We start from the raw sequence: 24872 nt of genomic DNA, 5'->3' as shown, positions 1-24872 counted from the left end.
AAAAAAAAATAAAATAAACAGTTTTTATTTGTAGCAATAATAAACAATGAATAAACACAAAATAAAAAAAAAATTATGAATAACTAAAGGAGAAAAAAGGAAAAATAGAGACGTCCAATACGTACGGAAAAAGCCGAGACCGTCCGATCTTTCCCGATTGCATTACAGCTTCGTTGTTTCGTTATACTGTTGTATTCTCAGCTGAAACAAAACTTATACTCGTTATTCCCATCTCGAGAAACCCTAAAATACGAGTTTTTAAAGCAATAAAAAATTTTGTTCATGATTTTTGCCTTCCCAGACTTAAGATTTTGTTTTTTTCCAAAGCCACAATAATAGTGATAACTTCAATGCGAGCTCACTGATCTACACAAAACTTAGGGACTTAAATAGTTTAGTAACTGACTTAAGTAGGTTAGTAAGTGAAAGTTGATTTTTATCAGTGCCAGATTTTTTATTTTTGAAAATTTATACAAAATGGAGAAATCGGTTAAACTCTCAAACCAAGTCAGATTTTACAACACCCCTGTATACAGGTAAACAATTTATTTTTCCAGGTTTTTAAAGTAACAGTAAATATATTCTCATATTATCCGATGTTATTAAAAGGGGTGCATTAATATGAGGTTAAGAGGAAAACAAAGTACCGCTACCATACTTCTACTGCATATTGTCAAGCAGAGTTGGGAAAATATTATTCGATTCACGAGAGACGAATACTTTTTTATTCATGAATTTTCTACTCATATAATCAGTTATTCTTACAAAAACATATGATTAACCATCCGAATATTATTTTATTCGTGAATTTTCTACTCGAATAATCAATTAGTCGTACAAAAACATATGATTAACCATCCGAATAATTTTTAATTCCTGATTATTTTACACGAATAATCAATTATTCGAGCAAAACAATTCCAATAACCATTTGAATACTTTTTTATTCCTCAATTTTATGGACAAATAATCTCTTGTTCTAAAAAATTAAATGATTGACCATCCCAATACATTTGTATTAGTTAACTCGTAAAGACATTTGTTGTTTTCAAGGCAGTCCTATATATATTCGATATAAAAATATTAATATAGTACATATATTAATGTAAATTGATGCAAAATTTTAAAATTGATAGCATTACCATTTTCTTCATCTCTTAAAACGTATAACAGGACCTTAATATATTAGCAATCAGAAAAGTTAAAATAAATCGATCCGCGATCTTAAGATCATTTTCCCTAAAATTCGAGAAATAGACACTTTCTTTTCTCTTCGAACTATAAACGAAAATCATATTTATTAATTGATTAGTGATAAACATACGTGATCTCATTGATTATAGATTGAAATTATTTATTAATAAGACCCCCTCCCTACTTAGCCACTCCCTGAAAACATCAAGAAGTCGAATAAAAAACTTTGTTTATTTATTTATTTTATTAGAGCTCCCTGAAAATTTCTAGTTTCAAATTCGTCTCAGTTGAATTTATCAAAACTAGTAAAAACAAGAACGTTCTTAAAATTGAATCCGGTACGTTAGTTTTAAGCTGCGCGGGGTTTGATAAAATAAATAATTCGTTGTATTTATTATCTGTTTAATTAAAAGATAACAAGGAATTGATTTCAACATACTTCGGCTAATTAACAAATTGATAATTTAAATGCACCAGTTATTTTTACTCACTGCTAGCCAAGACGGAGCGGAGTGGGGGTTCTGTGATTCACAAAGAAGTTGCTCGCTTTCGAACTTCGAACAGACAGCTGGGTTTTAAAATTTCCTAATACCAGAAATTACTCTTTTGTTAAGACAAAATGGAACCTCTGGGTAAGTAAAATAATTTTAAAAAATACCATTCATTTCTCATTAGTATAATATAAATAATAGTTTAATTTTACAAACTTCCTTTAATATTATGTTATTCTATAAATTAATAATCTTGAGATTTTTTTATCAATAATTGTTAATTATTTAGAAATTGATTTATTTACTAGAAAATAATTTGTCCCTTTCTTCAAATTTAAGGTTTTTTGAACTTTTTATTATTTTAAATTAAATTGTTTCATAATTGCCTAAAACGTTTGATATACTAAATTATTCAAATGGTTATGTTTTTTAAAAATTATTTTAATAAGAAGTTAGAATACTCTGTCACCTGCTGACTGTTTATTCTTATTTTGCAATTTAAAGGAGACCCACTTAAAGCTAAAATAATATTGACTACTAAATTTTCAACCTTGTCTAATCTCACTAGGTGTATATATATAAATCATTTAATTTATAATATTAATAACAAATTTAAAGGGAAACACCAATCACATTAAATTAATTAATTTTTTTTATGTAAACTTATTTTCTAAATATTTATTTTATTATACATCAATTTTTTTTCAAACGTTTTGCCTTCATATCCCAATCACATATAATCGTTAATAATGAAAGCTTTTAAATTTTATATGCTAATGAAGTGCCTTATTATATACAATAATATATCAGCTGGTAACCCTAAACACTGGAGTAGGCCTGTGGGATAATATTCAAAGCTACTGCGTTCAAAAATAAGTAACTGCAATTATGGAAAGCTGTAATTTCTGATTGCAGTTTTTTTGGTTAGACTAGAAATTAAGATGCAAGACAGTAAGCTTTAAGGCCTATGGTGTTGCAAAATCAGTAAGTATTTAGCTTGCTAGCTAGCAGAAGTTATTTCAATTATTACAATTTATTATTATGAATAATTATTACAATGAATTTACCGGGTGGTGAATAATACATGTAGTTTTATATATAATTATTTAATTATAACATATTTAATTTAAGTTAGATTGTCAAAACAAAAATTCTACTTGCCTTTGAAACCTCTTCATTCAACTACTGCTGAAATGGCAGTTTAAATTTAATTATGAGTTTAATTAATTTGTATCTGTATTCTATTCCAGATAGATTTTTGATTTGTGTTATAAAAGATATGAAATCTCAAGGATTTTTAGAAACTTTAGGAAGAAACATTGAATATATTATAAGGGAAGGATTTAAGATAGTAGCAGGTAAAGTATGTTCTTTAATTTTTTATTTTGTAATTTAAGTGTTCTCAATTTCCTAGGATCTTTTAAGTACTATTTTTTTGAAATTCATAAGTAAGTTGTTGACATACCACCACTGTTCTGTAAAAAGGGTGACATTTCAAGAGGAAAAGTTTGTACTTAAATTTTTTTTAAATTAAAAACATATATGTTAATATTTTTGATAACTAAGTATATATCTTAATTGTGTTTCACATAGTCTAAATATATAAAGGTACTACAAAATGAATATGAATGTAACAAACAAATAAAATTAATGTAAAAAATGAATTATTTTTACATTATTATTTCAAACTATTTTTATTATTATTTGGGTAATTCCCAAGAAAGTGACAATTTGATCCAAACCCTTTTTAAAGTCACATTATAACTTAAAAACTTGAAAATTATTATTGTTACATCTGACTTTGTTAAATTTTTTTTTTCATTTTTTTGATAAATTAATCATTCAGTAGAGAAAAAAATTGTATGAGCCAAATCAGCATTCCCGTTTTGTGTGCAGCTCTGACATTTCTAACTTCCATGTTCTGAACGAGGTTCACTTTGATGTTTCTCTAGAGATTCAATCTCAGAGGTTTTCTAAATTTCTAGTGAGTTTCTTTTGAAAATCAAGAGAAAAGTATCTTTGTCCAACCCTGTTGCTTGTTGCACCTTGTCCACAATGTTTCTTGAATTTTGACAGTTGCATTTGTCTTTTTCTACCAATTTTTCCTCTTACGGTTTCCCACTGATTTCAGCTATTGATAACACATTCCGTTAGTCCATTGTAGTAGCTTATGCATAATCAGTGTGGGATCAAATTGTTACAAACATGATAGTCTAATCATAATATCCTTTCTTTATCGGTTATGTGGTAAGTAATTTTTTCCAGCAAGGTAGAGCACTTGGAATAGTTTCAGTTTCTATATAAATTGAGGATTGGTATATGTGAAGTTACTAAAATTAATTAATTTTAGTACCATTCTCCATCTGTTATTGTTCCATTAAAAATAAACGAAAACCAGCTTCTGAATTGTGCTAAAAATTAATAACAATTTTACTTTTTTAAGCCAGTTCTGAAAGAGAAAGATAAAATACTTTTACCAATGATACAATCTATAAATTTCCTGTCAATATCTTTGAAGAAGATATATGGTAAATTTGAGAGAATAAATTTCTTTGGGAAGAATGATAACTGTTGCACTTGGTTATATAACGGGAGCTTATTGAAGTTATACGATCACTCAGGTGAATCATTGAAAGTGATTGCATTCAATTTGGATTCAGTAAAGAAGATTATAACATTTTATATTTCATCTATTTTTTATTTTGCTTTGTAATTTATTGAAATATCATTAAAAAATAAAATATAATAAAAATTATTTTCTTCCGTTAAGAGATCAATAATACCATTTGCAGTTTTTTTGCCTTTACAAACAAATATGATCATAAAAATTTCAATAAAAACAAATATGCATGCAGTTCTTAGATTAGAAATTAAGGATGTTATTCATGAAAAGAATAAATCAAAAATTTTAAAAGAAATCTATAAATAACTGAAAATAATAATAATTTTTTGTTTCAGATTTGGCTGTTGCATTTATAAAGAATTTAATCAGAAAATTTGGCCTTTCTTCTTCCACGAGCCACAGTAATGTAATTCCTAACAAGACTGACAACCCTATTTTAAATATAATTATTACTTTAATCAATCAGTTTTGTCCGTCTAACATCGCAATAAAGATTTCATATTTCAAAGTAGCACTTGATCTCTTGATTAAACTTTTGAGTAAAAGAGGGTATAAAAAGCCAGAATGCATTGTAATGAGAGAAATAACACAGAATGAAGAAAAGCAAACAATATCTTTCAACAAGTAATTATTATCCCATCACTGTTTTAATTTTAATTACTTATTTAATTTATAAGATTAAACTGAAACTGTTGAAAAAGAAATATATTTAACCATTTTTTTTTTATTTCTAGAGCCTGGATTGAATAAGAGCTTAGCTTAATTTTAGTAATTACTCAACCTTTACATAAAATTTCATCTTAATGTTAAAAGGATGTCAAAACTCAATTTCAAAATGAAACATGTTAGCTAAGGTTATAAAGTTCCTTTTGGTAGTGAAGTCGATTTTTAAACGTCATCCATCGCACTCAACTATAAAATTTCCAATGTAAAGAAATATTATCAATAAAAGATTCTCCTAAGGAATCTAATTTCAAAACAATTTTATGTGGGTGAGTTTATCAATCTGATATGTCCTGAAGGCGTAAATTGCCAAAAACTGAAAACAAATCAGTTTTCCGTAATAATTTTTTTTTCACTCATATCAGGAAGCCAATTTGACTTAGGTCAATTCGAAATCAAACTAACTCAATAATTTACAAATTTAAATAAACTTAACTATATCCGTAAGACATACTTAATAGACTTAATACTCCATAAGGGAGTGGGATAGCTCAGTGGGTAAGGTGTGCTACTAATTCATGTGGCCCACGTTCGAATCCAGCTGTAGCAGATAATTATTTATTTTTTTACTGTAGCCGTGAGTCAACCTTGTGGGTTTGGGAGTCCACCTACATCCCACCCAGCTCCAATAAAGTGGATATGGTGGTTCATTTTGTTCTTGGACAAATCACCTAATATAATCGTTGTTAAAAAAAAACAGTACTTCCTTACAAAGTACCGTACCCATGACCCTTGACGGGTTGTAACGGTACAAATTTTATTTTATTTATTATTACATTAATTACATTATTTTGTGATATTTTATTTATTTGCAAATATACTAATGTGAACCGCAATCATTATTATGTCTGTGAGACTTCAAATAATAAATCTAACATATTAATTATACTATTAAATTTAATGTTTCCAAAATCATTTGGGAGCTAAACCATATTTTAACTATTAAATGTTAATTTTATAATTAATATAAGAAGAATATAAATTTTAAAAATTAAATTAAATTGAATTTTGGAAACCTTTGCAGCATATGCATTTTTTAAATCCATTTTGGAAGGGAATAATAACATACTAATGACAGAGCGGAGTAGCTCAATGAGTAAGGTTCTTTGCTACATCTCCCATGCCTGGGTTTAAATCTGGTTGTGGCTGAAAATTATTTTTTCTGTTACATTAGCCATGAGTCAACCCCCTGTGTTTGGAAGCCCTCCTGGGGAACCGTATGTGAGGGAAAACTGGAGGTTGTATATGATCTATAAAAAAATCACTTCCTTACATGGCCATTGTTCAAGAAATAATATTTCCTAACAAAATAGTGAACCCCCCTCTGCCTTGGCCCTCCATGGGTTGAAGCGGTACAGGATTTTATTTTACTTTCTTTTTTTTTAAGATCTTGATAATATTATTTTGAATTATTGTCAAAATTTTAATATAAGTAAGCCATAATTTTTGTCTTTTAGTAAATTATGGAATAGCATGTGATATTCTTCAAATGATTTATTTTTAAAACAAATCTAAGTAGGTTTGTTTTCTGTTTCTTTGAAATTCTTCTCGGGACAAAATTAGAAATATATAAAATTCTTCATCATATTTTTGCAATATGGCACAGTTCCAGATAGGAACTAAGCAAACTGATGCAATAAAGAAATAATAAATTGGTCTTGGATATGGAAGACGACATTTCTGTTATTTGCTGGCTATTAATGTTCATAAGCTGGCAAAAGTTTGGCACAGCTATTATATACACCAGCTTTGAAAGAAATATACCAAAACTACATGCTAAAAACAAACAAAGAATAAATGAAAAAAAAAATTACAAAATTCAATTATTACTCATTTAAATTTCCACCCCACTAATGTTAATATGCTGAGGAAAGTAAATAATAAATTTAATAAATAATTATTATTGTTTACAGTCAGAAAAGTTAACAGGTCATCTTTTAATTGATGTTTTAGAACGTTCAAACATAAAAAAATAGATAATTACCGCAAAGATGAAAAAAAAATATGAATGTGTTTCTTGATGTAGGAGTTTTTGACTCATAGAAATCAATCCTTCCCACCCAGACTCACTCCATTAAGACCCCCAGGGAGCGAGTTTTTTTTTTTTTCATTCTGATCCAGAACAGACTTATATATATATATATATATGTGTATGTATGTATGTGTGTGTGTGTGTGTGTGTGTGTGTGTGTGTGTGTGTGTGTGTGTGTGTGTAAATAATAAATATAATCTGAATATAATTAGAAGATGCCAATCACAAAGCCTTATGTATCTAAAAAAAATGTATATATATTAACCAATTATTCAAATAATCTAGCTTTACGTATGGAATGAGTCTTAATTATTAAATCTTTATCTGCCTTGATGACTTGAGCCAAAATATTTACTTTCAGATTACCTACTCCAATTGTCAACACCAAACATCGAGTAGATGTTCTGCCTAGTAGACCTATGACTGAAACATTACTTGTGACCAGAGCAAAATTAGAGGCTGATGGTAAACCTCTGACTGAAACAAGAAATACACATCAAAACAAATCTGTTGGTAATATAGTTGGAACCAAAAAAGCAAATAATACCACCTTTAAAAGTGCAGAAAGAAAAATAAGTTATTATGTTGGAAATGTATGTACGACAACGTCTGAGCAAAACATTTTAGATTATTTGACTACTATAATACCAGCTGGGATTTTCGAATGTATTAAACTTAAGTCTAATGGCAAGTTTCAAAGTTTCAAGTTAACCACAAATTTTTCATCGAAAAAAGGATTAGAGAACCCTAGCATTTGGCCAGAGGGTGTGAGGGTTCGACCGTGGGTTAGGAAAAATAAGATTCCTTCGAGAAGTATTCATAACGCACAGACAGGTATTGAAGCACAACGTTATGGTCAAGCTGCTTAGTTTAGTTAAACATCCTTTTCCCTAATAATGTTTTTAAAAAAGTGCATATACACTCATATGTAATTTTATATCATTGCTATCATTTTGACTTTATTCACTAAATTTAGTAGGAGTAATTATTGGGTCTATTGGGTTTATTGATAATCATATTTAAAATAAATAATATTTATTGTATTGGTTTTAATCTTTAGCTTTTTACTTAGTTACATAACGCACTTTACAGTAGTAAATATTTATTATTAGGAGTACCTAATAATAAATATTTAAGTTGATATTATTTCCATTTATTAAATATCTGCTTAGTTCACTACACGATTTTCCTTATTACAAAGTCCAATAAGAGCGTAGTTAGCTGTCTGTACCTTTGGTAATATTGGCCTGGTATTTTTTATTTATTATTTATTTTTTTGTAATTTAGCTTTTAATTATCATCAAACAAAAATATGGAATGATCTGGAAGATTTAGGTATTGTTTTTGAATTAATTGAAAAACTAATAAAAGTGAAACGAGTTTCAATAAGAACTTGTACAAAATAATTTTTAAAATATGGGTAGAAAATACGCCAAACTATATCTTAAGTAATATGGTCACATTTAGTTGATTTTTTTCTTTTATAGAGAATTTTATTTTATTTCTAATGATGACCATATTATTGAATCATAAGCTGGAATAATTATATCATAACATGTTGCAATTCTTCAGCACATTTTATTTTTACTTTTACTTACTAAATATGGAATATATATTAAGGAAAAGTATTGTGATCGTGCAAAATTTCGAGTTATCAACTGAATACACATTTTGAGGTCACCTAAGTCGAAATAACCAAGTTTCACAAATGGGTCTGTGTGTTAATTTGACCTATTTATAATAATTTTTTTACCTAGATGGTAAGAAAAAACTAAATGATTATTGTAAAATTTATATAGTGTGGTTTTAACCATTTATAAAATTTATATGGTGTGGTTTTTACAAAATTAGAGATCGTACTAGATCTATGATTTTTGAGAAACTGTCAAATTATCAAGAGCAGTGTGTGTTTGTATGGCTCTAAAATAAGTCATGATTAATATTATATAATGAATCATATATGGTTGTGGTAATGTGATTTTTTTTTTAATACATGTATTTATGCGTTAATTTTTGTTTTGTTACTAGATTTAATGTGATCCTATACTTACTTCCCCTTATATGAGATGCATTGTAATAATTTAAGGAAATCATCTGATGTTCTTAGTAACATCTATAATATTCATACACAAGAGATTCAGAATATTAAAATAGCTAGTTAATAATGGTTCTTTGAAATAATTTTACATTTCCTAATTATTAAAAGACAAATTGAAAATTATCAAACTGGTAAGGGTTAAGTAATGTTTGAGGAAACCAATACTCAGTTGCGGATTATCATGCTATAATAATAATTATAAAATATATAAATTATCTTAGTAAAATCTGTGTTGTTGAGTATGTCGTTTCAGTGATGTAAAAAAATTTGCAGGAAGGACTTTCAAGAATTAAAGTCGAGTTAAAATATAAATGTTTGAAATTTTAATCTATATTAGACTTATAGTAATGTTCTGTAATGCCTTAACAAGGATTTGACAACAGACAGAAATGGACACGGAACCAAATTAATTAATGTCTACAACACAATCGAAATTTTCTATTCTGAAGACAATTTTTTTCCTCCATCAGGGTTTCCCAATACACCCATGTGTACAGGTGGTACAGAGGTACAGAAAGAGTTTGATGGGAGTATGCTATGTTCCACAATGTGATGTGGTACCACAAGCAATTTATTTTTTTCAAATTAAAACTTGGAAAAATCGTTTTTATATGATATGATTGTTAGATATGTACTTATTTAAGTGCACATAATCTATTTATATCAAAATATAAAACCATTCAACATGACCTAGTAAATATAATCAAGAATAAGAGAAGAAAACAAACATTTTTAAAAAATAATTGGAACAAGTACTTCCAGGAATTGTAAACATGAAACTATATTTTAAAAATATTGGGGCAAAGAGAATTATTTTTGAAAATGGCTTAGGGCCGAAACGTTACATATCTATTAAAAATATATATGTATTATAAAATTGTGGATATTATTTAATCCAAATGATGTTCCTTAATCATTTTGATTGATATTTATTAATTAAAAATCAATCTCTCCAGAAAAACAAACAACCAAAATAAAGTTGTTTACAATAGATATTTTAGTAACTTTTATGAAAAATATTACTGATTTTTTCCAAATTTTAAAATTATTTACAATGTAAGAGCTTACTTTCCAATAAGACCTATAGGACATCCTACGGTCGTAATCCATTTCATTATTTCCATACCAATGCCACTCATTGTATGCTGAATTGGTGCAGAGATATCCTAAGGGGAAAATAGATACTAATATTATTTATTTTATTAAACATGGCTATTAATTTTCATAAGCATTACCTGATCGCAATACGGCCATAATAGTGTGTGAGTAAAAGTTTGAAATAAATACAGGACAGTAACGACCATCACTGATAAAAGCAATGAAGTCGGAATTGTTCTTTCTGGGTCTGTAACTTCGGAACCTAATACAAATTTCAATTTCAATTTAAAAAAAAATAAATGAATTAACTCAAACTAATTCCTAGTAAAGTTTAAGATCTTATGTATTTTCAATGTTTTTGTGGTCTACCTATGCTATTTTATTGAAAAATAATGCTAAGAAAGGAAGGTTATATTTAAAATATCATTATTTTTCAACTACACAGAAAGTTAACAGTTTTAGGTAGATTCTAACTTCAAATCCTTCAGTGGAGTAGAAAACCTCTAAAAGTTATGCATGAATAAATATGCGATCTAAAGCAGCAACTTAAATCAATTTTTTTTTTCTAGTGGTCTATTTTTTTTGAAACTTTTATAGTTATTTTTATAACAGAAGAGTAATTAAATGTTAATATAAAATTTCTTCTTTTAAATTTTGTGACTTTTAAATTAAGTGTTCAATATCGACAATAAGTTTTTTTATGAAAAAAATCCTCTTGTAAGTAATTATCTGCCATGAGACATATACCAATGCCCATTTGGAGAAGCCATTATTAGTTAATCTCAATTAATTTCAATATTTACTTTTTTTGTAATTAAGTTCGAAACACTGGTGATATTTTGCATGAATAGAAAAATATGGTTGATACTGGCTGGTTAAATTGTGTAACAGTGGTAGAAGGAGAAAATATTTTAGTGGATAAAAATGGTATGTATAAATAGGACTTGTAGGGATGATGGCAGTATTAAGCTTTGGACAGTGTTTAAGTCACCGAAAGCAGGTCTTCTCTCATCAGTATATAAGAGTATAGATTTGGAGGGATGATGGCAGTATTAAGTTTTGGACTGGGCTTAAGTAACCGAAAGCAGGTCTTCTCTCATCAGTATATAAGAGTATAGATTTGGAGGGATGATGGCAGTATTACGTTTTGGACTGGGTTTAAGTAACCGAAAGCAGGTCTTCTCTCATCAGTATATAAGAGTATAGATTTGGAGGGATGATGGCAGTATACAATATAGCTAAGATCTGAAGATGGGGAGAAAACCTCAAAACATTGTTTTCATTATAATGATGTAAAATAAATATGAAACAAGTTAGAGTGTTATTCATTAAATATTTATAATTAGTTTTAAAAAACTCTTCCAGTAGAAAATATTACTTTAAGATGATAAAAATATGGTTATGAATTAAGACCGTAACTTAGGACAAACTTCTATTTTTTTAAAATGTAATATCATACAAATTAAAGTAATCCAGCTTATTACCTGCATGACCTGCTGCGTCAAATCCAATATAAGCATAAAAAACTTTATTAACTCCATTCCAAATACTGCTCACACCATAAGGCATAAAACCACCGTTTCCGCAGCCCTCCTTTGGTGGTAGAGTCCAATTGGAAAACTCTATATTTGATCCCGATACAAGTACTATCAGTATTAAAACAGATACATTTATTGCCACTATGAAGTTATTGAGAAATGTAACTTCTTTCAGACCAAAGGAGACGATTGCTGAAAAATTCCAACTCATGCAAAATAGAATAAGTTATTTTTACAAATACTAATTTCTAAAGCATAAAACTAACACTTAATAATTTTCTGTGATAATCTAATGATGTTCTTTACCACAGTGAATTATTTACTATTTTTTTCTAAGGCTGCACACCATATGATTTATATTTACAGTAACATTCTATGAGTTCACAGTAACTGTACAAATAAACAGATTAACTCGGTGTTCCATAAAATAACAATTGAAGGTGAGGTTGGAAATAAACAGGACAGTAGATGTGTTTATTTCATTCTTACGGCTGTTGGTAAAACTAAAACATTGATATAGAGTAAAGAAAACCTCTAGAACAAAAAAGAAAAGAAATTAATTAATTACCAGTTGAAAAAAAAAGCAGTAAAACAAAATAACTGACTTTCAGATTACTATTAAAAGCTGAAAAACTATTTATACACTTATATTTAATCATTTAATATGTTTTTTAAATTGGTCATATCCAGTTCTATCTAACTAAAATTCTGTACAAGTTAATTATATATTTCTATATAGTCACTTAGAATGATGAGCTCAATCAAAACTGCTGGGACATCTGGATAGTCAGCCAAAAATGGGTTTGAAAATGTTACATAACTTTTCAAATAATCACTTATTCGATTACCAGCACACATGTCAATAACTTCACTGAGACCACGGGCTGACAACGCTGAACCTGAAAATCACAAAAGAACGATCTAATCACTGATTATTTTAGTAAATTGAATAATGATTTTTTATTTTATTTCCTAAGAAATTGTTTCTTATTTTTATATTACGATATTGAGGTGAAAAAAGACTTTCTTTAGAATATTATCAATATATACTGTATATATAATATACAGGGTTTTTCCTCATCTTCTAGTACTATTATTCCTTTTGTCTTTATGTGTGTGTATTTATACTGTGAAATATCTCCATTTCTTTTTATAAATGTTTTGTTGTCTTGTAGTTACATAATTAATTTGGTTACAAAAGAAGATGGTGAAACTCTGAACAAATAAATATAGAATATTGATAATATTTTAAAGTAAGTCTATTTTCACCTCAACATCTTAATATAAATAATGATGAATTTAATGACAATATGATAAAACAAAAAAATGCCTAAGTTTAGAAATGTACTAAAATTCAAACCAGAAATTCAAAAATGCTTTCTTAAAATATGATTATACAGAAGGTACATTTGGATAAAACAACATTGATAAATTATGTAACAAACATGAAAGATAGAATTAAAACGATGACAAAAGATCCAATCTAAACAATGCAAAAAAAAATACATTGCAGAAAAAGATTTAGACATAGAATAAAGCCCTAAAATTCTTGAAATATTTCATTACTAAAATAAAACAAACCTATTTAAAGAATTTTATTTATTTACTTTTTATTAATTATTGTTTCCAGATCAGCTGATATACTCCAATATATAAAATAATGATATTAGGAATGTTTCCTAAATTAAAAATCAGCATCCATAGACAAACATCAACATTCCTGTGGATTGCCTCATTCAAAACAAAAACAAAGGAAACAGATTAAAACAACATATTCCAAAAATTCTAAATATATAAAATTTTCAACCTTAGCAAACCATACCATAATTAACAACTATTAGTAATATAAAATTTTAAATAGAAAACAATAAAAAATAAATATAATATAATCTATTTACATAAAAAAAATTGTTTTCAACTGTAAATCAGATCTAACAAATGATGGACAACAATATTGGAAATACCATATATGTATATATAGTTGACCATAAAGATTTAAATATTGGAAATATATTAAACAAAGTTCGCAAACTAGTCAAGTAAAAGATTGCTATAGATCTCCAGCGTTATAATGAACAAATTAAACAGCATACTGGTTCTTTTAATAAAAAGAACAATTCATCAAGGGGAATCTCTATAACAAACCGGCAAGAAACTTATATAAAGATGAAACTAAAGCGAAAACAAAATACCATCCTGAAATAGTAAAGGAAAATAACGAGGACTTAAGCATTCTAGAAGACGAGGTAGAAAAGGATATTGAGGGATTGAAAAAGAAAAAAGCAGCAGGCAGTGATGGTACACCAAATGAGCTTATTATTGAAGGTAAAGAAGCTTTGGTATCATCATTAATAAAATAATCGATGAAACGTTAGTCCGTAACGAGTAGAAAGTCAGCAAGATTATAGTTATACATAAAAAAGGATAGCTTGGAAAATTGTTGCCCGATTTCATTTACTTAAAGTTTCTACAAACTATTTTGTAATATCTTAAAAAACAGATTAATAGGAATTATATATCAGGATCATGATACACTTTCAGTACAACAGATCAACTCTAATGAATTAATTAGCTCATCGAGAAAAGTAGAGAATATGACAAGCAGATCTATTTATGTTTTATTGACTACTTCAAAGCTTTTGACTCGATCAGATATAAATATATTTGGGAAGCACAGGGTGTAATAAATAAAACTCTATATAATAATGTAATAAAATAAACTCTACATAAAAGTCATCATGGAATGAAATGGAAAAGCATTCGTGGCACAATGGAACAAATGGAGCTTCTAAGAAGTTTAATGTTTATTATGAAACGAGAAAGAATAAAAAATGAAAAGATTGTTCATAAAGTAAACATTAAAAGTCTAAGGGTTGAGGCCCCTCCGATTGAAATGGAGTTAGGCTGGGCACTTGGCCTGAATAAAAGACGATAGATGGACCAAGGCTTGCAGGGAGTGGATCCCAGGAGATGACAGCAGGAAAAGGGGGCGACCACATCACAGGTGGAGGGATTAACTAACAGTGCATAGGCAAAAACTGGTGGCTGGTTGGGAGGGACAAATCCAAGTGGAAGAAAGTTATAAAGAATATTCAGTTTTGTGTTTTCCTTTTGGTGTATGATTGTGAGGACTCTGTTTTGTTTTTGTATATTTATCTATTTTTTTCTTTCTTTTATCCTGCTATAGCCAACTTCTATAAATTCCTTCCTATGGATAGACTTTTGTCATATGCACATATGCCATACATATGGATACATATGCCAGTAAAGCTATAATTGTTATAATTATTATTATTATTAAACAAAGTAAATATCTAATAAATCATTAACAAATACTCAAAATAATAATAATCAGGCAAGTACAGCAGTCGTTTATTGGTGGATATATGTTCTCAATGGTCATGGAAAATTTAGGTTCTATGGCTGATGTTATTTAATAGAGAATTATAAACATACCAAAAACATTTTCTCCAGCAAGCAACCAGCCAATAATTGCTGCCAGAAATTCACCCAACAAGTAATAAGCCTGGCTATATGCACCACCGCTTCCAGGTTCACGTGAAACAAACTCAGCATAGCATAGCGCTAAGAAATGATAAAACAATATACAGTAAAATTAATATGATTACTTCAAAAATATTGTAACTACCATATAATACATCATACCATTCATAAAAGACACTAAAGCAGCAAGCAAGTGTGATATAACCACAGCTGGTCCGATTTCTTTTGCGTAGTATCCGATAAATATATATGATCCCATCCCGATTGTTGTACCAACCCCAAGCATGGTTACATCAAACATATCTAATACTTTGTCTAACTTTGTATATTCATGGGTTGATGTTTTAGTGCGGAAAATTGCATTTAAAAACTCTCTGAAGAAAGCTGTACATGGCTAAAAAATAATCATTAATAATTCTTGAGTGAATAATATAAAACTTTTTTTTTTATTTATAGCCGAGTATAGATATCATATAAGATATTATTATATTATAATTCACAAGTAGAAGTGTTGGTTAAAAATGCTGAGTACTTAGTTGCAACATTCTATGAGGAGTTCGGTCATAAAACATGGTAACTTAATTTTTTTTTTGGACTGAAGATTTTCGCATCACTGTACTTCTAAGGCTGATTTCATTATTTGTAGAAAATATCTTTAAGAAATTTGTTTTCTTGTAGAATGTTGATATTAAGTAATGGTAAGTGACTGCTGGTTGATCATAATTACAATGTTTTATGATCAACCAGTTTTAACTAACATTTTAACATGGTAAAAGTTTTCATTTTGTCAGTTAGCCTGTTTCACGACTGAACTTCTCATATATAATATTTTTTGTTACTTTGTTCAGGAAGATCTATTCTTCTTTTTTTTTTTTTTGCTATTCTACAGTTTTCTATGTTGTCAGATAAGTAAATTGTATAAATCGTAAAAAAGAAGAATGTGTTATGCTTGTAAAGTCAGTATTTTGTTAAACAAGTCGGCGAGTATAAAACAGAAGAAGCACTTATAAATTAGAAGTTATATTGTGGGACAAATATTTGGCATAACTGTCTTAGTTGAATTTTCTTACATTTACCCGTTTGGGGTAAAAGAGTATGAAAATAATTTTTTTATAAACTGTGGGGCGCTACACTCTTCGAATGAGGATATCTGGTTACATTTCCTTAAATTGATTCATGGTGATTATGGTGAGAGAATTTCAGTTAGATTGAGAAGAAACTGTCAACTAGATCTAGTTATAATAGGTAAGAGATCCATTTTTTTTTTTTTTTCATAACAGCAATTTTAAGACTTCAGTTATGAAAAAATCAACACCCACCCTGAGACTTGATGTTCATCTAGATGGCGAGAAGTCATGTTCCAACCAACATATCAACTGAAGGTAACGATTTTCATTTGTACATATCTCTTACATTGTTTAGTCCAACCATATTTTATTTTATGTCATCTTATATTCTTACTGTATAAACAATATTTTTAGTTTTCTGCATCTTGTTTAACCCTTCAAAGTGGGATGAAACATTGGCACTTAATGAACAATCTTTTACTATTTGACCGCAACCGGACCATATTCCTTCCTTAATTATAGATAACCAATCATCTATTTTCCAGAAACCTTTTACTTTGGCTCTTGTAGTAAGTGTTATCATAATATAATGTGCAGTGAAATTTTGTTTCTAAAAAACCTCTGCTGCATACATAAACTAAAAATATTAGTTTTATTTTTGAAGTAAAAGTTCCTTGCCAATGTTCTACAACTAAAAAAAAAATATATATATACAGTAGTAAATTGATTTAGTGACAAACAACAAACAGTGAATGAATATTTAAATTTATATCATAGACAAACACCTCAACATATAATAATTAAGTAAATAAAAACCAATATAACTGTTTTGTTTTTTAAGCTATAAGTTTTTTATTGTTTTCAAAAATAAAATATGCATTTTTTATCAACATTTTCACCTCTATAAAAGAAAAAGCTCTCGTAGTGGAACCCTCTATATTTAAGGCAATTTTAAATCGAACCTGCCTATTTGGAAAACTGGGTAAATGAAAAACCTCCTATGTGATAAAAAATCCCAAGTCCCTCGAGATTACAGTTATACAGATTATACTGTCTGTAGAAAACTTAACTTATTATAAAAAATAGCTGTTAATAGATTTAATATAGCATCATACAGAATCTAAGTTTAAAGGTATATTATCATTAATATTTCGGTTATTCTCGATAAATATTACATAGATGAGAACAAGAACAAAATTAATTGTGGAATCTTCAAGACTTACATTTGTTGACTCCTTGAAACGCATTGATCTCATTTTCTGATTTAAAATGTCTTTGATTTAAGATATAATAACCTACACTACAGTCACTGAACTATCACTACACCTACTTTTAAAAAAAATAAATAAAATAAGAAAACAACTGTTAAATACATTGTTGAACATTTATTTAATTCTACTGAGATTTAAATTGTCAAATAAAGTAGCCATTATCTTTTTAAATATAGATTAATAAGGGCCAAGTCTAACCAAAAGAGCTCATTTTCAAAACCCTGTAATCAGGAATAAGAAAAATATGTTATTTAATCTATTGAATAAAATGTATACATAACTAGTATACTTAGAGTATATACTTTTAAAAGATCATAAAGACATATATGATTCCTTATGGTTTCTAACAGAACGACTTGGATCACAAAAAAGAACTGCAAATCTAGAATTAATACACACTTTTAATTTCAATAACAATAAATAGGCCAACTTTAATTCTTTATGAGGAAAAGGTGGTCAGGTCAGGGGTACTGGTCAGTAGAGTAATAATAAACACTAATAAATGAAACTTGTTTTAATTATGGCAATATTTCGGCCCACATCAACTTCATCAGGGCTAAAAACCAAAAAGAACTATGATAGTGAAAAACAAATAAACATAAAAAAGATAACAAATGATACTAAAATATAATCTTGCTAAGGTATGGATTCTTAATGTTGTAATATTAATATAATCTAAACCTTAATTCTTTCCTTTGTATTATTATATTTTATCTTCTTTTAGTATCATTTGTCATCTCTTTATTATTTTTTCATTATATTAAGGTTGTTTTTAGTCCAAACATTTGGGCCAAAATATCGGCACAAATAAAATAAATAATTTTCCTCACATTGAATCATAAACATCATGAATAATAAACACATCGCTTTAATTTTCTGAAATTAAATATGAAATATTTGAGCAACAAAGTATGTTTGTTTTATTTTATATGAATATGAACTGATTACTGGAATTAAACATCTGAGAATAACTCATATTGATCATAAGACCCTAGAGTGTCTACAGACAACTGTCACCCCATTTTATGAAGAGTTGAAGTGGCTTCACCCCTCCCTCCGTTGTAAATATTTTCTTGCTTCCTTCCTCTACCAAGTTATCTAATCTCACCATCCATCATACATCTCTAAATATTGAGTTTTAAACAGAAATACACATTACGAGGTTCCCTTGAGACCAACTAACATGATTATAGAAACTTCACAACAGCTAAAGAAGCTTTCATAATAAAATTGACACCAGAGGTGCCAATTTATAGAATCAATTTTTCACATTTTTTTTTCAAAAAAGGTTCCAATGATTTTGATTAAACTCGATATATCAATGTATATTCAAAGGATCATTAATATTCAGCTAAGTGTTATTCTCATTTAAATAGTATGACACGGCTTAAATGTCAAATTTAAAAAAAAAAAACTTCCTCTTAAGTATCTTTAATTTTGTTTATATGAAACAGTCAACCATCTGTTATTGTTAGTAGAAACATTGTCACCTTAATGTCAAACAACACTATCCATAGAGGAGTATACATTTTGTAGATAGAGTAGTTTGAAATTAAGGTGACAATATAAAATGGATAAATATGAACTATGAAAAAATTTGATAATTATGTAAATAAGAAAATGGTATTCATATAACCAACCACCTAAAACAGACTGCGAAATCAGAAATAAACAAAAGCGCCCAATCTCATTTCATAGTCCACATTTGCTTATCTTTTATTAAACTGCTGTATTCTAGGTAAGAATAAAGTTCATAATTGTACTTTACACCTCAAGAAACACATAAAAACTAATGTTTCTAGCAGCAGAAAAAACAAAAGTTTTCAATCAAATTAGCTAAAATATTATTTATTTGAAAAAATTTAATATCTCACATTGTCAATAGTTATAATCCATGGGATACTATAAAATACGAAAGAATACAATAATTGTTTTTTTCCTATTATAATTATTACAACAATCAGATTTTACTTCCACTGAGCAATATGAAATACATAGTAATAGGGATTTCCATCCTGAATAATAAAGAAATGAATTCTGAATTGTAAAAATATTAGTTTCATCCCAAGATGTTAAGTAGAAGTTGTGTGATGTGCGTACCAGATTTTTATACCATGTAGTTATGTAGATGGCCAACTTTACATATGTTATAATTACCACTTTGTTCAATACGCAATTAGTGGTAGTAAAACGTCTGATCTCGGTTAGGACAAATGTTTTAAGTGATGTCATAAATTGCCATAAAAAACTAGAGAATATTTAATAAGGAATTACAGGATCTGACCAAATCTGAATGAATGAATTAATACATTGTCATTATTTGTCTTTATTCGTCATTCATAATTGTAAGTTTTATAAGTTATTGTATTTTCAATTGCTGTAAATACAATATAAATCAGTCCCAAACACATATGAACTTAAAAAATTATAATTCATAAATGAATAGATGTCTTCAAAATTTGCACGATGAAAGTACCAATTGGCGCCTCATCTAACAGAGAATAACACAAAATTATTCCACATCAACCATAACTATTGAAATGGTTACTAATTATCTTCTTTAAAGATGATTATTAGTAAAAGCTTGATGTTCCCTAAGTTCATTTTTTCATTAATGTTTATTTAGGACGTTTTTCTTGTTTTCTTGCTGCTTTCTTTTTCATAATCTGAAGTCTTTTATCGGCTGATATTATATTTATATTTGGAGTGTGTGATTTACTTGAGCTAGGATGTGAACTTTTACTACTTGAAGCCTTTTTACTTGACACTGAAACACCTAAAATAAAAAAAGAGGTAACATAAAACGTTTTAACATTAAATGTTCAGTAGTATAATAATATAAATTAATAATGACGAAACCTCCAAATGGTTTGCTCCCAAAAGAAGGAGATGATGTATTAGATCTGCCGCTTGTTTTAGATGAACTTTTGTTACTTTGTGAGAATGGGCCAGTTAATGATGAGGTTTTCTGAAACAATTTGAAGTCATAATAGAAGGAGTTAACATTTATTTTCAATAAAAACATAATAGCTGGAACATTTACGAAAACCTAGTCTTTTAAGAGAGCTTTAAGAAATCCCTAAGGTCATATTTTCTCCTCATTTTGAAAAAAGATCAAAGTTGTTTAATTGTGCTGTTGAGCTGTGCAAGACTATACAAATTTTATATTTCAATTTTTAATTATAGCGAATAATTTTTGAAGTGAAACTTCTTTACCGTTGTTTTACAACTCAAGAAGAAAAAAATGATATGAGAGTAAATTGATTTTGTGAAACTGAAGTGGTAGGAGAGGGCAATATTTGTCAATTCCAGGAGGATAATTTATATATTGTAGATTATTTGAGTATGAGCTTATAGATGTTTGAAAATCTCACAGCACCGGTCTGATTGAATGAGTTCTTTTAATCTAATAATCTCTTATTACAATATAAAAATTTTCCAGCTGAATGGAATGGCTGTTTTATGCTTATTATTATTATATGATCATTGTTAATACATTATTTCATATTCAAAAGTTCCAGATCTGTCAGCCAGTCTCAAGTCACAAATTATTTTTATTTTTGAATTTTCTAACTTCTCTAGGCGCTTGATTTGAGTTTATAAGACTTAGTTTTCCAGAAGTACTTTTTACAAATTAATAAAATTTCAGAAATTTAAAAATGCTATTTTTCATGATTATATGTAGATATTGACAAAATTAACATATGAGGTTACAGAACATAGTGTCCAACATTTATGTTTAACTGGAGGTTTTAGCATCATCAGATTCTTTAAGGCCAATTTCATAAATTTTTAGGAAAATTTGAACTTATTTTTATTTTTTATTTTTATTATTATTAAGTTATCATGACTGACTCCAGGTTTAAGGCGAAACATTGTAATTAACAAATATTTTGACATTTTAAAAGTTTTTATTTTTTCAGTTACTATGTTTTATGACTAAGTTCCTCATATGCTAATTCTTAATTAAAAAAAAAAAAAGATCCCTCAAAAAATCAAGTATTAACATATATATTTTCTAGCCCTATTATTGAACTTATAATACCAGGCAAAAAGGCGAGTATCAATTAAAGAAGATTGCAACCCCACAAGAAATGTATTTCTGCTCTTGCGAAACAAATGAAAATCATTAAATTAAAGCTTAAATTGTGATTGACAATACTTTAAACTAGTAAAGGTTAGGTGCAAGAGCAGTTGTGCTGCATCGATTGGCAGACACGGCAGTGAGAAGTATCAGGGAAAGTTAATCTTAACAGTTATCTTTAGGCTAAATGAATGTTCATCATTAGAATCTCCAATGAATTTTAAATGTTAGTATTTAGAACATATGCTTTCTGAATCTAATTGAATACTTACAGGTTTACTGAGAGCTTTGGTACAAACACGACAATACCAAACAACCCTAGGATCACTAACGTCTGAATCTGGGACGGGAGGAACGTGGCACGTCTGATGATAAACATTATGACACTCAGCACAATCCAAAAGTTGATTCCACTGGGTATAAACACTATCTCTAAAAAATAATACCAATTTGAAACCTAAATATCGAAATATATAGTATGATTTGAAATAGAAAAATATACCAGAAAAAAGTTTAAATTAAAATAATAATAGTAAATAATAAGATCTCAAGATAGGTGCTCATTTTGAAAAAAGTCCATGATTTTCTTTTCAGTAAGTGACTTAACACCTAAAACTTTCGAGTGAATCTTCTATAGTGATGTGGACTCAGAACAAATCATTATTTGTATCCATCCTCAGGGCATAGGATACAGAGAGATGACTTAGTATCACTCAATGTGAAGTTTGTGGTTGTTCTTCATGATTTTAAGTAAATGGTTCAGCATTGGTTAAGAGACCAGGGACACCGATGTCATCGTTGACATGAATGAAATCCTCAAACATTAACACAGTAAGGCAGAAGTCCCTATTGTCAGTCTATGGGAGTAGAATTTGTTGACGGCTGATATGTGTTTTGTTTGCTCAACACAAACTTTATGAAGCAGTTACAAAGGGAAATAGGGACACTTATACTTTCTAGAGCTCATTTCAATTTGACTTATTCAAAAAATATGGTTTGAATTTAGCACCGCATGAAAGGCAGACAACAAACTCGATTATCTCATTTAGAATATAAACAAAAGAAAGGTCCATCAATGTTAAAAGGTGGGCAACTACAAATTATTAAGGGTAGATAAGCAAGGTAACATTAATACAAAGTCAAATTACTGAGGGTATCTAAACACATGGATTTTTTAATTCATCGTGTTTTGTGTTCAACAAGTGTTTTTCGAGAGACCTAAGAAAAACTTCAAATCATCACAAGATTTAAACTACAGACTAACTAGAGTAATTAAACTACTGAATACGGTCTCTAGGACTTTATGATAGCAGAAATATTCATCAGTTCTTGCCCCAACAAAATAAATTAAATTGTATGAGTAATTAATTGATTGTTTTTATTTTTTTAAAAAATCATCGTAACTGCTATGTACCTGACCTCTCCTCACAAGGTCCATAGGGTTTCTTTATCTCCAGGTCAAGCAAAATCAACATCTATGATAAATGTAAAACCATCATAAAGTGGGAATATTGTTAGTCATTTCCACAGCTTTACACTTATGACTCGTACTCCTCAAAAGACAAAGATACTTACACATAGTAATAAGTAAAATAGATACAGTTACAAATAACTGAGAGGATGAAAGCTTAATAGAAATGGAATAGTTAAAGCAAAAATGGATTTTTGGAAGACATTTAATTGCGCAGATGATATATCTCAGAATTTCAGTCCTGAACTCAATTAATGAAGGAACTTAAGTTTTAAAGTGAAACAGATATGGAGCCCATTTTCAATTGTTGTACGAAAATCTATGAGCACAATTCTTGAGATTTAGGTCATAAGCAGAATACTTAAACTGACGATGCAAATATATAATCACTTAAAAGCGATAATACATTACCTACAAAGTACGCAAGTGACATCTTCTTCAAGTATTACCATTTCACTATTATTACTAGATGAATCAGAATCACTCCCATAAGAATCAGGGCTTGCAGTTATTGAAGGAGAAAATCCTCCAAGCTTATGTTTATGTTCACTTGAACTATGTGACTTACCATCTTTATACTACAATCAAGGTTAGAAAAACACTGTAAGCTCTTATTTGCACAAAAGAAACATTTACATTCATATTTTTTAAAAACGTAATATATCAGACCTACTTTCAACCTCTCGTTATTTTCGCACCCTGTGATAGGAGGTATCATTTTATATTGTTTTCTACCATTATATTTCTGGTGTATAGTTTCAACAAGCATGCTTCTCAGCTCCTCGACCGACTCTTCAGACGGTGACTTCAAAAGTATCAAGGTTTTAGCGATCCATGATTCAAGCTCAATATGAGACATTTTGTTATAATTCTAAAACAAACGGCAAGAAGGATCTAAGAGCACATGAACTTAAGGAAACCTCCCGGTATTGTTTATCTTTCAAAGTGAATAGAGATATGTATCGAGGAAAATCTTTAACCTTCCAACAACTTATTTAAACACTTTCGTTAACGAAACGTTCAAATTACTTCTTCTTCTTGGAAGGAGGAAGCAATGAAGGTTCTTCATTAGCTAGATTCATTTCCCCTTTCAAGGGCTCCATCTAAAAATGTACTCGCTGCAAAAGTTAACAAAAGGATCTCATCTAGCAGGTGTCAGCCATGGATCAATCCTTTGTCTTTAACACCGGCCGTTATGTGCTCAGACAGATAATATGTTATATTATGCATATCGCTGATTTGCTTGAATAATGTCTAATCTGTCAAAAAAAGTTTTAATTTTATTTAGAATTATATTTCAAACGTAGTGCCGTAAATAGAGGCTACTTTCATACTATCCTGAAGCTATTAGAGTTGTTACAAATTAACTCCAATCTAAGGTATAATCTACAGAATATCTAAAACACAAAATTAAAAAAAAAACATTTTTTTTATCAGATGTGCCACTATTTAAGGAAAGCAGTGATATACAGATCGTTGACCGTGTATAAATTAAGGAAATGATCCGAATTGTGTTTAAGAAATCATTTTAACGATTTATTCGTTGTCGTTATGCTTCTTGATCACAACCCGAACCATCTCCTTGAAAACATGATGATTTGTTGAAAAATTAAGGTTTTTTTCCGATTCGTTTAAAGAAATATTAGTTAAAACCTTTTGAGAGAGTTCTTTACTTGCC

General features: G+C 28.6%; 3 protein-coding genes across 4 annotated transcripts in view; 1 reads left to right on the top strand and 2 right to left on the bottom strand.

Moving 5' to 3' along the window:
- Nucleotides 1-17738, bottom strand: part of LOC106692421 (high affinity cationic amino acid transporter 1) — a 29344-nt gene extending 11606 nt beyond the window's left edge. For both annotated transcript variants that reach the window (XR_001344958.2, XM_014438368.2), the window contains exons 1-7: nucleotides 17592-17738; nucleotides 15464-15695; nucleotides 15254-15382; nucleotides 12541-12696; nucleotides 11744-11989; nucleotides 10397-10521; nucleotides 10230-10327 (exon numbers count right to left, since the gene is read on the bottom strand). Coding sequence is in view for 1 of the 2 variants with exons in the window: in XM_014438368.2 (XP_014293854.1) it covers nucleotides 10230-10327; nucleotides 10397-10521; nucleotides 11744-11989; nucleotides 12541-12696; nucleotides 15254-15382; nucleotides 15464-15695; nucleotides 17592-17624 (1019 nt within the window). In the remaining variant the exon portion in view is untranslated. The remainder of the gene's footprint in view (nucleotides 1-10229; nucleotides 10328-10396; nucleotides 10522-11743; nucleotides 11990-12540; nucleotides 12697-15253; nucleotides 15383-15463; nucleotides 15696-17591) is intronic.
- Nucleotides 1679-9073, top strand: LOC106692422 (uncharacterized). The gene is made up of 4 exons (XM_014438369.3): nucleotides 1679-1826; nucleotides 2936-3043; nucleotides 4644-4932; nucleotides 7425-9073. Exons 1-4 carry the CDS (start codon nucleotides 1814-1816, stop codon nucleotides 7930-7932), a joined length of 918 nt encoding a protein of 305 aa, XP_014293855.1. The 5' UTR covers nucleotides 1679-1813; the 3' UTR covers nucleotides 7933-9073.
- A 2207-nt stretch (nucleotides 17739-19945) lies between the features above and the next one.
- On the bottom strand, nucleotides 19946-24256 carry IntS12 (Integrator 12). Its single transcript, XM_014438388.3, has 5 exons — nucleotides 23868-24256; nucleotides 23606-23772; nucleotides 21996-22155; nucleotides 20499-20607; nucleotides 19946-20415 (listed from the first exon to the last, which is right to left on the bottom strand). The coding sequence occupies exons 1-5, from the start codon at nucleotides 24051-24053 to the stop codon at nucleotides 20258-20260; spliced, it is 780 nt and encodes a 259-aa protein (XP_014293874.1). The 5' UTR covers nucleotides 24054-24256; the 3' UTR covers nucleotides 19946-20257.
- Nucleotides 24257-24872: the final 616 nt, after the last annotated feature.

Source organism: Halyomorpha halys, unplaced genomic scaffold (assembly GCF_000696795.3).
Source record: "Halyomorpha halys isolate HHAL.00 unplaced genomic scaffold, Hhal_1.1 Scaffold56.1, whole genome shotgun sequence".
Taxonomy (NCBI): domain Eukaryota; kingdom Metazoa; phylum Arthropoda; class Insecta; order Hemiptera; family Pentatomidae; genus Halyomorpha; species Halyomorpha halys.
This window is presented reverse-complemented; position numbering and strand designations above follow the sequence as displayed.